Source organism: Paramisgurnus dabryanus, chromosome 17 (genome assembly GCF_030506205.2).
Source record: "Paramisgurnus dabryanus chromosome 17, PD_genome_1.1, whole genome shotgun sequence".
Classification (NCBI taxonomy): Eukaryota; Metazoa; Chordata; class Actinopteri; order Cypriniformes; family Cobitidae; genus Paramisgurnus; species Paramisgurnus dabryanus.
The window spans coordinates 8,439,569-8,453,521 of record NC_133353.1 but is presented as its reverse complement, the minus strand read 5'-3'; the positions used below and the strand labels follow the sequence as shown (position 1 = coordinate 8,453,521).

The 13,953-nt window shown below is 38.0% G+C and overlaps 1 protein-coding gene across 3 annotated transcripts in view; it reads right to left on the bottom strand.

Moving 5' to 3' along the window:
• Positions 1-13,953, bottom strand: part of supt3h (SPT3 homolog, SAGA and STAGA complex component) — a 106,121-nt gene that overhangs the window by 29,606 nt on the left and 62,562 nt on the right. For all 3 annotated transcript variants that reach the window (XM_065254989.1, XM_065254996.1, XM_065255003.2), the window contains 2 exons: positions 3,595-3,681; positions 3,421-3,514 (listed from right to left, as the gene is read on the bottom strand). In XM_065254989.1, coding sequence (XP_065111061.1) covers positions 3,421-3,514; positions 3,595-3,681 — 181 coding nt within the window. The remainder of the gene's footprint in view (positions 1-3,420; positions 3,515-3,594; positions 3,682-13,953) is intronic.

The window sequence follows — 13,953 nt, the reverse complement described above, 5'->3', positions numbered from 1 at the left end:
AGCATTGCTTGAATCTGTCAGCGCACATCTGCTGGCCAGCTGGGTTTGTTTACACCTGGATGACGCTGGACGGGCGCACGGCGGTCCACTCGCCTCTGGTGCTTTTGTGTTTTACCCCAGTCATCTCGACCCACAGTACAGCCACACGCACCACCGCACAGACCTCTGACAGATCTGAAGAGCAAAACTTCACAACACATCCCTTTATTCATGAAATACTTTCTCTTATTCCAACTTAATATATCTAGACAGCCATTTATATGTTGATTAGCCAAATACTGTGAAAAGAGTGACATCTGGTCATTACTGTACTTTCACTTTTGTCTACTTAATTAATACTGATATTTAGATGTTTAGGTGTGATGTAGGGATGCACCGATATATCGGCCCATATGTTTTTTGTCCACTATCGGACATCCCCTGATTGTTTAAAAGTGAAGTTTGTACGCTCTGCACTTCTAAGATTTCACAACATAATAATTTGAAACAAGGAGTAAAAAGTAAAACTATTTGTATCTATCGGTATCTGCAGATAACTGATGGAAAACTGAATATCGGTGCATCCCTAATGTATAGGTATTTTTATATTTGTAACTTTAAATAACCTCAAACATTTAAAACATCAATGATTGACAAAGCCGGTTTAAACTGAGGCTCAGATGTAAGTGAAAGAGAAAGATTTCTTACAACCCTTCATATTGGGTTAGGGCTCAATGTTATTAAACAGGACTCATCAGTCACTACTTTTCCCAAGAAAAAAATGTGTGTTTTATAATCTTTCATCATTAACTTTCTCCACCTCTGAAACAACTTTCCCACTTGGGTGGCAACACGATTAAACAAAGATATCATTGTCAAAGTTCCACCCACTGGAAACCTCAGTCCGAGTATTAATAATCACATGAATTCATTTAATCATAGTTAATAATGATAAAGAATGAGTAGGTGTGTCCACACATGATGAAATATGTGCAATACGTTTTGTTAATGGCTCTGCTTTTCTCAAACACATCTGACACTTTAGCAAGCGAACTTTTCCTTTTTCTAGCAAGCAGTGAGAATTAAAGGCCTGAGACTTTAGGGTGGGAAAATATAAAAGAAGGAAAATGTTAATTAAATGAAAGGAAATATAGTGATTAAACACTTTAGTGAAGTAATGTCTGGCTGTGAATGACAGAAATAACCTCAGAGACGGTTTAATCAAGCTCACAGGATTTATGGCACTTCAATAACAGCTCGTGTCATTGGCTGCGGAGACTGAACTCTGAACAGACCGTAATTGCGGACTTCCTACTTAAATGAGACCATTCAATCAAACAGTAAAAATGTCACTTTATATAAACTCACTTTTAAATCATACAAATATGTTGACGCACATAATTAATAGTGTAGTTCTGGATTCAAAGATGCCTTAAATTGTCCTTGATATCATGGCATTAAGACAAGTAAAAGCTCTTGGTTTGGATTGCAAACTGTTTTAATATGCAAAGATTAAAGGGACAGTAAGTGGGGTTTTAAGTGTTTTATTAATCAAAATCAATGTCTTTATTCATAAATATGTCCTTGTTGTTGTCTAATGACCTCTGCCAGTGATCTGACTTTTCTTTGTAAGCTTAGAATTTCTTCTCTTTACTTACATTGAACCGGTAAGTCCAAGAAGGCTTCCATGTCGTTCTGCCGTATTGCTAAACTATAAAAGCAGATAGGGACAAAAAGCACTAGCCTACCAATGCGTTTCCACAACGCGTTTTCATTCAAAACACATGAACTAGCTGAAACGGACAAGGAGATCAGCGATTACATAACGGCTACCGTAGTTGCAACACGCATTTGGAGGCGCTAGAGAGCACTGTTCGTTTGAATGCAAAATACAATTTCACCACTAGGTGGGGGTAAATCCTAATTATTGTCCCTTTAACGGATGTATTTAAAGAGGGGGGTTGACGATATTTCATGCATTCTGACTTATTAACACAGTTCATGCTAAACAAATGCAAAGTGTCAAAAAAGAAGTTAAGCTTTTGACGAAGCTTTGACGACCTTTACACCTTTTAAAACGCGCAAATGCAGAAAAAATACAACATCAAGAATTATGTTGCTTTTTTAATAAAATAGCAGATAAGCAAACAAGGATTAATTACCACATAGACGTTTGCATCGGACACATGAACTTTACTTCCGGTTTCTGTTTGTATAACAATCTGACTAGTTGCTAAACTCAACTCCTAAACAAATAACTTAACGAAAATATCAAATGTTTTGGTTTCCTAGGTAATCTATGTGTTGTTTATTTTGCTTGTTATATAAATAAACTACTTTAAAAGGACTTTATTGTTATTCTTAGCGAGCTTTTTCGGAAGTTACATGTGTTCCACGAAAGCCCTTGTTTATGTTGTCACTGCTGAAACCGTCTATAGAGACGTCCTGCTGTAATCATTCCTCCTGTTGATCAATTATCGACTGGATGATATATGTATGGCCGTATCTGACTGTATCTAGAAATATTTGAGGGCTTGGTGATGTCACATGACATCAAAAGTCATTTCAGAGGCAGAGTAAGTTAATGAAAGAAAATGAAGAAAACAATAACATGCAGTGATGTCTTGGACAACCAGATTAGGATCTGATATAAAATAAACAATTCCTTAAATATATTTCGATTTCAAAACACTGACAGTCATGCAATGTTACATCTAACTCCCAAATCTGCTGAGTATCCAAAAACACAACCAAACTAAAAAGGCACTAGTGGTTAAATACAAGTTATAGGGGTCTCCTCTAAAACACTGAATGGAAAAGAACCAAAACCCTCATGGTCGTCAACTTCACAAAAAGACCACCCGTAACACCCGTCTGTCTGCATTCTCCAGTCCCCTGCCTGTCCTCGTACCGAAACAATTCCCATTTTATATCATATGCAATAACAACGATAATGGCCAAGAGAACAATAATGCACGCTTGAAAAGATCGGGGCACGAAGAGAAACTTTAAACTTTCTAAGCCAATCTAAGAGCCAAGCCATGACACAGACACACAGACTCCTGCTCAATGCTGCTGTAAAGCTTCTCTCATCTCTCAAGTTACATGCTAGATGAGGAGCAAAAGTCCTAATGATCCTCTGTGTGACATTACATGGGAAAGCAGCTTCTTCGGAGTTCCTGCCTCCCGCTATTGATGCCAAAACTTCCGCCAGCATTCTGGAAAAGACTCTTGGTGATTGACTGTGGCGTAGGAAATTACCTCGCTGGACTCTGCTCATTACGAGACTTTGCCGTTTAAGGCGACTGATCCCACTGATTGGGAAAAACTGTTTGAATCGTCTTATAGGAAACCATCTAAAGCTGCAATATTTTAAAGCATAACGTGCACGGTTATCAACATCAGTCAGAATGATGAATCAAGTGATGATAAACTAGATACCTGTATCCAGCGGTTCTTCATCATCGATGGTTTTAAGAATTTTGGATTTGTAGTCTCTGAACTGCATGTACTTCAGCAGCCTCAGTAACTTTTTCTGTAAGGGTCACAAACAAATAAAAAGTCAAATCCTTTTAATAAATGATTCGTTTTGCCTTCACATCTGTATGTGTTTACCTTGTCTTTCCTCATGAGGAAGATGATATCTTCTGGTGAGATGACACGGGCTCCTCGGAGGAGAGTCACGTCAGCTGCCTGATGGAGCTGAAGAAATAAAACAGTAGAAAAGTTTGCGTCTATCAGCAAATGACATCATCCACCTAGTGCTGTTTTTAACATCGGTGCATTTTAGATAAGGGACACATCTGCAGCCCGAAGGCCTCGTAGAAACCGATAAGCATTTTTATTTTGAGAGCTGCACTTTAGTCACGTATGGCCTACATGAGATTCTCATCTTGTGCAAGAGTTTTTAACTTTTCCTCTCAGCATTCAAATATGACTGAAAATGTCCTTGTCTGCGGCGTAAACATGGAAAGAAATGCATCATTTCAAAACAAGAGATAAAACTCAACGAGTCACAGCTACAGGCCACGTGATGTCGGCAAGCTTGAGAATGCGGTTTTATTTGAACAAAACACAAAAACACGGCCATCAGTTCAGAAACATTTCATTAATACATGTCACGATTTAAAGTAAGGATTACAATAATGTTTTTTATAAGTCATTATAAAGGGCTTAAACAGAAATGACAAAAACATATGGAAACCAATTTTTAAGTATGAGAAGCAGAAAAAGCGTGTAATTAAATATGTCTGGTCAGGTGCTATAATTTAATTTTGTTGCCAGAAGAGGAAAAACAGCTCATTCATCATAATGAAAATGATACTGTAGCGTTTCTCGTGTAAATCAAACTATCAAATCAATTTTGGGAAGTCTTGTGCAGGGCTGTAGTGTTAACTTACACATATTTTTAAACCTGGCCATGTATAATAAAGTAAAGATGGTTTTTATATTTATAAGTTAACATTACAAATTTTAAAGGATATGTTAGAAAAGATTAAGAATAATTCACTATAATGTCAAAAATAATATCTACAAACTGTGAATGCACTTTGATCAATGTCTATTTAAAAAAAATAACATTACAGCACAATGAAAAATGTATTGATAAAGCCACTCCTACAATTCAGAATACAAGTGATTTACAGTGCATTACAAGGTTTAAATTTATATTTTTATGTGTGTTCGTGACCTTTTGCAATTCTCTACACAGGAGTACAATGCAAATGTAGAATCATTGATTAAGCAATTATTAAAAGCATTAAATGGATAGTTCACCCCAAAATTTAAGATTTACTCGCCTTCATGATATTTTAAAGCTTTCTACATGCACATTTTAGAGTGGCCTTTAATTGTGGTCAGCCTAAGGCACACCTGTGCAACAGCCTTGTGAGGTAGATGGATTATCTCGGCAAAGAAGTGCTCACTAACACATATTTAGACAGATTTGTGAACAATATTAGAGAAATAGGCCTTTTGTGTACATAGTAAAAGTCTTAGATCTTTGAGTTCAGCTTATGAAAAATGGGGGCAAAAACAAGTGTGGCGTTTATCATTTTGTTCAGTGTACTTTAGTTAGGCCCTATCCCCATTTTTCATGAGCTGATCTCAAAGATCTAAGACTTTTTCTATGTAGGCAAAACTCCTATTTCTCTTAAATATTGTTCACAAATCTGTCTACATGCACATTTTAGAGTGACCTATTATTGTGGCCAACCTAAGGCACACCTGTGCAAAAATCATTCTGTCTTGATATGCCACACCTGTGAGGTGGATGTATTATCTCGGCAAAGAAGAAGTGCTCAGTAACACAGATTTAGACAGATTTGTGAACAATATTTGAGAGAGATATAGGCCTTTTGCATACATAGAAAAAGTCTTAGATCTTTGAGTTCAGCTCATGAATAAAGGGGGCAAAAACAAGTGTGGCGTTTATCATTTTGTTCAGTGTACTTTAGGTAGGCCCTATCCCCATTTTTCATGAGCTGATCTCAAAGATCTAAAACTTTTTCTATTTACGCAAAAGGCCTATTTCTCTCAAATATTGTTCACAGATCTGTCTACATGCACATTTTAGAGTGGCCTTTTACTGTGGCCAGCCTAAGGCACACCTGTGCAATAATCATGCTGTCCACACCTGTGAGGTGGATGGATTATCTCTGCAAAGAAGAAGTGCTCAGTAAAACAGATTTAGACAGATTTGTAAACAATATTTGTGAATAATAGGCCTTTTTGCGTACATAGAAAAATTAGATCTTTGAGTTCTTTGGGGGCAAAAACATGTGTGTTTATAATTTTGTTTAGTGTATTTAGGCCCAATCCTATTTCTACCCCTTACCACTAGACTTACCACATAATATAATATAGAAATGTTGATTGTCTGCTGGGGGATCATCACAATAAAGTTTTAGTAGACATATATATATATATCTTGTTTGTTTGTTTATTCTTAACGTCATTTCAGCATCTATGGCTATTTTCATGGCGAGAACCGGTTAATCCACAGAAGATGATCCATACACATGTTGGCGGAGAAGCAATCTCTAATTCACCTAACCTGCATGTTTTTGCCTGTGGGAGGAAACCGGAGTACATGGAGTAAACCCACGCTGACACAGGGAAAACATGCAAACTCCACACAGAAAGGCCACCTGACCTAGCCGGGGCTTGAATCAGGGACCTTCTTGCTGCTAACCCACTGTGCTGCGTTAGTAGATATTAAGCTGAAAATCTAAAACTCTAATGACTGACAGCTGGTAATAAGTCTTACTTTTACGTCTTACTTCTAGTTAGTAAAATGTCTAAAGTAATACAGTAAAAAAACAACACTGATGTGATGAGAATCAAATGAGAATTGCATAAATGTTTGTGAAACTGAACGAAAAACCCATCTGCTTCAATAAAGAGCATCTGAACGTATGTACTTCAAACGATGTGTGGTCAATTAACCTCGCACAACTGACAACAACTCATCCAAACAGAAAATGATGATATTCTTAATCCACCTTGAGTCTCAGAATACACACAAGCCGCTCTCAGCTCGTAAACATTTGCTGCTCATAAATATATTGGCTTGAGAGCGGACATGAGAGCGTGAAGAACGACCCCACACATGCAAACAGGGAGCGCATTTACCCTCGGCGGCCTGAAGGGTTTAATATAGATCACTCCGGTCTGGAAACACACCAAAGGTGACACACGACTGCCATGACCACGAGAAATAGTTTACAAAAACAACTGCACGTATATGCAAACTCTCATGCCTCGAATCATCTGACTTATATTTATGGACAGTATTCTGATAAACACTCATTCATTGTTAAAACAGAATTTTAATGGATTTTTATTTTTATTCGACGTCATCTACTTTCAAGAAATCCAGAAAAGATCATGTAAAAAGTATGTTTTCAAAATCATCTGAACGCACACAAACCCATTTTAAGGTTACGTTAGTTTTCATTGAATTTGGCCCAAAGGAAAAAAGCCTCTTGATCCTTTAAAAAGGCTTACAGTAAAGCTCGCTTTTAAGGGAGCAGAGTTTAAGGAAAGGTTTTTCCGTACCATTTGAAAAGCCTGGCTCACAAACCTGTCTTCTGCAAAATATCAGATTAATTTTAGTAATTGCTCTAATTTTACACGTTGATCAAAGCAGGGCTCTAAAGCTGCGAGACTCCATGAAGTTGGAGGGTTATTGGTTCGGGATGGTCCGAGACTTCGGGAACACTGAGATCTCTGTGGTGTTTTTCCAGCGACTCGGGGGCCGAGACTGTTGACAGTTTACATGAGCAAGCGAAGGACTGTTGTACCATTGCTGAGATGCCTGAGTTATCATACTGCAGAAGTATTCATAAGAGTCAGTGTTTTTACACATCTCTGTATTATTGTTTATGGTTTATTCACTGAAAAATAGGAAAGGAAAACCGGAGAGCGCATCTGAAACATAAACACAGACGAGTGGGAGGGGCTGATGATAGTTTGATTGACAGCTTGCTTGTGCGCCAACCCTTCTTGTTTCTTTTTCAAGAAATGCTTTTAACAAGTATTTTATTTTAACTATTTATCTGCATGATATAAATTTATTTAAAATGTCACCCTTTAAACATGATCATACATAAGTTTAAGTAAAAGACAGAATTTGTTTAAAAAAAAAAGACTAATAAAAAATATTTCTTTCATGCTGCTATACAAAATAAAATGTATATAAATGATATAAAAATATGTGTGAAAAGGCATCACACAGCAAGACTACGAAATCCCTGCTATAGAGACAGATTTCTGGCCTGGGGAAAAGCACACAAGTCTTGTTCTCTAATTAGACAGATCAATTTTAATTACGACACATTTTGGAGCGCCTCTGGCCTCCGAGGACCTCTGCTTCATGTCACGTTACAGTGTGGCAGGAAAAAGGCAGAGCTTTCATGCAACAGAATGGCAGAAGTCAAATAAACACGACTGCTGAACATAATTTCCTCTCTTCTGCTACTGCCCGGCTCTGAAACCAAATCCATTATTTGATTACACTGGAAAGGTAACAGGAAGACCGGAGAGAATTCCACTCACGGCGTCCTTGTAAAGATCAATTACACCATTTCCTTTGAAAGACGAGAAGACGCGAGGCTGATGTTTGCAGAACCCACCCACCAGATAGACAGACTTCAAGTTACTGAAGGGAGACAATCACACATCGCCAGAAAATCAAATCTGATGCCTGAAATGTGACGGCTGTTTGTTTTACGTGTCACAATTTAGAGTTTGTTTGGGGAAAATATGTGGCATAAAAGCAAGTGACTTTCCACTGGGTGAATCTAGAGAAACTTGGCAAGATCACATTCACGCAAAATAAAATAAAAATGCATAATCATTTTAGATTTGCTTAAAAATTTTAATGACAAATAAGCACAACACCTCACCCCATATTGCAAAAATAATGCACAAAAAAAAATTCTTTAGTCCTTGCATTATGCATTTGTAAGTTAATAAAGTTCAATAAAAAAAGTTTATATGATAAACTTTGTAGTATTTACTGATTACGTTTCATGAATCTATCACAATGCAATATATCATAGTGGTTAAAAAAAATAATTTTCCACAAAATGTATATATTCATACATTACTGTGACCTAGACCGTCTTCATGAGATTCACCCAAACATCATAACAACCCATTAGAGTTGGTCACCAAGCAACCATCTGTCGTGTTTTACAACAACACGAAATCCGAGGAAAAACATTTGTCAAAAACAATTAGGGAAAAACACCAGGGCAGCGGCGATAATCGCAAGGGGACGGACTCTTACGACTCACTAAGAGAGAATGTTTTGCTTGTGTTCTGCGGTTTAATGGAGATGTTTGGCAGCGGACGTTATCAATGTTTGCTAAAACTCAGAGTCCCGGCGAGACGGGCGGTTCGATAAATAAAATAAGTGTTTCCCATTAGCACCAGAAACAATAAGATATTATGACAGATGACAGATATTTGCCCAGAATTAAACCTGCATTGTTTTATCCTTAAAAACATCAAAGATAAAGATAACCTGATGAAAATATAAGTGATGTTTGCCCATGCAAAACACACAACCATCATGCTGGGTCCTGTCAGTAAATTATGGGTGCTGCAGGTAAATTTGGGTGTTGACGGAGGCTGATGGGTGCTGTTGGTGACTGATGGGTGTTGCAGGTGACTGATGGGTGTTTAGGGTGACTGATGGGTGCAGCTGGTGAATGTTGGGTGTTGACGGAGACTGATGGGTGCTGCAGGAGACTGCTGAGTGTTGTTGGTGACTGCTGGGTGTTGCTGGTTAATTTTGGATGTTGTGAGTGTCTGATGGGTGCTGTGGGTGAATTTGGGTGTTGTCGGTGATTGCTGGATGCTGCTAGTAAATTTTGGTGTTATTTGTGACTAATGGGTGTTATGGGTGACTGATGTGTGTTGAGAGTGACTGATGTGTGTTGGGGTGACTGACGGGTGTTGCAGGTGAATGTTGGGTGTTGACAGAGACTGATTGGTTTTATGGGTGACTGGTGGGTGTTGTGGGTGATTGCTGAGTGCTGCTAGTAAATTTTGGTGTTAAGGGTGACTGATGAGTTTTGAGGGTGACTGATGGGTGTTGAGGGTGACTGATGGGTGTTCAGGGTGACTGATGGGTGCTGCTGGTGAATGTTGGGTGTTGACGGAGACTGAGGGGTGCTGTTGGTGACTGATGGGTGTTATGGGTGACTGATGGGTATTGAGGGTAACTGATGGGTGCTGTTGGTGACTGATGGGTGTTGACGGAGACTGATGGGTGCTGTTGGTGACTGATGGGTGTTATGGGTGTTATGGGTGACTGATGGGTGATGAGGGTGACTGATGGGTGCTGCTGGTGAATGTTGGGTGTTGACGGAGACTGATGGGTGATGTTGGTGACTGATGGGTGTTATGGGTGACTGATGGGTGTTGATGGTAACTGATGGGTGCTGCTGATGAATGTCGGGTGTTGACGGAGACTGATGGGTGCTGTTGGTGACTGATGGGTGTTGAGGGTGACTAATGGATTTTGCTGGTGAATGTTGGGTGTTGATGGAGACTGATGGGTGCTGTTGGTGACTGATGGGTGTTGTGGGTGACTGATGGGTGCCGCTGGTGAATGTTGGGTGTTAAATGGAGACTGATGGGTGCTGTTGGTGACTGATGGGTGCTGTTGGTGACTGATGGGTGCTGTCGGTGACTGATGGGTGCTGTTGGTGACTGATGGGTGTTAAGGGTGACTGATGGGTGCTGAGGGTGACTGATGGTTGTTGACGGAGACTGATGGGTGCTGTTGGTGACTGATGGGTGTTATGGGTGAATGATGGGTGTTGAGAGTGACTGATGGGTGCTGCTGTTTAATTATGAATGTTGTGAGTGACTAATGGTGATACGGGTAAGTTTTGGTTGTTGTCGGGAATGCTGGTAAATTTAGGTGTTGTGGGTGACTGATGGGTGCTGCGGGTGACCGATGTGTGGTTTACGAGGCTATTTTTGCGGGCGAATGCTGTGTTTGGCTTTGATCTACTGATATTTTGTCACGCTGCACATTCTAGCAAATGTACTGCATATAAACCACATATATATGACAGAATGAAATTTGGTAACAAACTATAAATACTATGTTCTACAATAACTGTGTGGCCACTGCAGGGAGGTCTCAACTTGAGGTTTGCTACGGTCTGAATAAGCAAAAGCGTTGACAACAGCAACTTTTTCTAGGAATTAAGAGAGACCACACATTCCTTGAATCCAAGCTCTCTTCGGAAAACTGATAGCAAGAAGGTCACTTACTTAAACAAAACACTTTGCCAATTTGTCCTCCGTGCTCGACATGAGAAATGTTAATTGATTCGGGCACCTAAACGTTTCTGACATATGTCAAGGTAAGCACCTGTACAAGAGGTGGCAGCCGTACTTCCACACCCCAACCCGTTTCAATCCCAAACATCCGCCCAGCGTCCCCTCGCGGAGCTGCAGGCGTCTGGCCTTCGGAACGGCTTTGAGTTTGGGTCTGGCAGACGTCTCCTAACCAGACTCCATGTGGATGAATAGACTTTTATTACATTAAAACCAGCCTGAGCACTGAAGAGTTTCTTCAACAGCTTAAATAGAAGTCGATGGTTAAATATATCCTCCTCTTTATTAACATAGACCACCTATCACGAAGGTAAACGCTGCAGTCTGTAAAACAAACAGTGTCAACAAAATGTCATAAAAATGGTAACCAAGCAAACAGAATTATAAGAACAAAAACAAGTCTGTGTAGTTTAGCTTGCTGACATTTTTTTCTCTCTTTAATTTGGCAGAACACACTGTAAGATCAGAGCTTTTGGGTCTCTTGTGACCTTTTTCTTTGCCTAAAAGAAGTAAAATATAATTCAAGAGTTTTCCAACAAAGTTAGACTGAAATGGAAGCTGATAAAAAAGCGTTTTCATGAGCATTTGCTTTTACTGCAAGTCTTATTATCTCCATATTAAGACTTCAAAAATGTATTTTAAGAAAAAACTGCCAAGAACAAATTTCACCTCAAAATTTTGCAAAAAGAAACTTTATTTTAAAGAAGAAAAACTTTTAGGATCATTAAAATGTTTGGCATTGTGACATTACTTATATGATTCATTAAAAATATTAAACTATCAAAATGTACAGACGTATTACCAAACTCATACATGTAATAGTTACAGAATATTATCATTAAGATGCTGTCTGACCCAAGGTTTTCTGGTGTCTGCTTTCAGTCTTATATATAGGTTTTTATTTGTCACTGTATTTATTTGCTATTTTTAATGGACTTTGAGTCTGAATTAAAAGTATTAATTCATTAATTTATTCAATAATGAAATGACCTAATGAGATTTATCCAGATATGATGTAACCCTTGAAAAGGTTTGAAACTTTAACATCTCCACTGTAAAGGTCAAAAGAATAAAATATTTCCCCATCTGAGAAATCTCTAAGCAATACTTAACTGGTTGACTACTGTGCATTAAATTGATTTGTACATCAGACTCATAAATATCTTCTATGGAACACAAACTTTGCAAATTTTCACATAGCTGAGCCCACGCAGAAAGGCTTGTACGGCAAAATTGCTGTCGTTGCAGAAAACAAGCCCACTGAGAGTAATAGAAACACTGGACGCAGAGAAAAACCAGAGCAATAATGAGCTACAAAATCAAACTGTGCCAACTTTTGCACCTGTCGCTACAAGAAACATTAAATGAACTCTATTTCACATGTAAAGAGAAACGTGAAGGCTTTTCAAAGCATCGTGTAATGCTGGATTAATCATTTCCTACACAGATTACAGAACTAAAACTCCATCAGCCGTCATTGAATATGAGAAGCTCAGATCTGAAAGCAGCTTAATGCCACCTACATCAAAAATTGGATAATGATGTTAACTGTATGCTCTTGGCTTGTATTAAATGTTCATCAAATAATTCAGCTCAAAATCTGTTTAACTCCAGCCTCGAGTCATTCAGAAATACAGAATCGAAAAAAAGAGTTTGATAAAAAATGCTCTTTACAAGAAAACAGAGGCTTTCACATCTGAGCTCTTTATGAACAAACTTAGATGACACTTTTATGTATCATAACAAAATAACAAATATACATAGTCAAGTAAGATCAGCACCTGTATGAGTTAAAGGAGGGAATTTCACAAAACTTTTTTAAGATGTTAAATAAATCTTTGGTGTCTCCAGAGTACATATGTTAAGTTTTATCTCAAAATATCATATAGATAATTTATTATAACATGTTAACATTTCTGCACTAAATGGCAGTGTCGTGGTTTCATAGTGCAGATTAAGGGGCGGTATTATCCCCTTCTGACATCACAGGGGGGCCAAATTACAACGAGCTATTTTTTCACATGCTTGCAGAGAATGGTTTACCAAAACTGGGTTGATCTTTTTTTGACATTTTCTAGGTTGATAAAAGCACTGGGGACCCGATTAAACATGGATAAAGTCAGATTTTCATGATATGTCCCCTTTAAACATCAAGGAGTATTAGCAATAAATTTCATTAGTTTTGTGATGTTTCATGGTTTGCCTCACTGTTAAACTTCACATCATGTGTGGTCAATTTACAGAAATCATTGCAATCATTTCAATATAATTTGTATATGAAGTTTAAATATAAATATACAATATTAAAATACATTTAGATATAAGTAAATTATCCTGCAAGCAAACAGTCCACCTCTAACTTCAGCTCTTTATCAAAAACTCTGATCTTAAAAACTCAACTACATAGCAAAAGAGTCTGAATAAATAGAAATATTTGTTTCTAAATATTGTTCATAAAGTATAAAATAACACAGGAAGATGCAAAAGTTAAATCAATCCAATCTCAGGTATAAGGAGCAGTTGGGCACTAGAGGTCACTGTAATGGACTTATTTCTGTGCCATTCAATGGAGAGATGCTCAACAAACCCTCACGGCCGTCATCAATCTTATTTCAAACATCTGAACGACAGGTGATCTGCTTCTCTGTGTCTCTCTGACTGATGGCAACCTAACAGAAAATCTTCACATGACTGCTGACCTCTGGATGGACAGCGAGTCAGTAACAGGTGGATAAATTCACCTTTTGCATCCTCTTGTCCTGATCCACCTCAGAGACTATACTGAATCTTGTTTATTTATTTATTTATTTTTATTTATTAATTGTGTTTCGAGCAATATATAAATGACACATCACAAAACAAAACAAAACACATAAATTGACAATACAGCAAGTATGAATCATCTTACTTCCAGCATAAAATTCTATATTGCTCGAAAAGGAGTGGGTACTTAATCTTGTTTATAGATACAATATAATGTAGAAAAAGAAGCCATCATGATTAAACTGGAAAGCATATATTATCAAAATACTAAAGATAAAAGTTTTCTGGTATGAAGCATGACTGAAAGCTTTAAAGGTTTATGTACGCGCAAAAGCTGACAAAATGAAC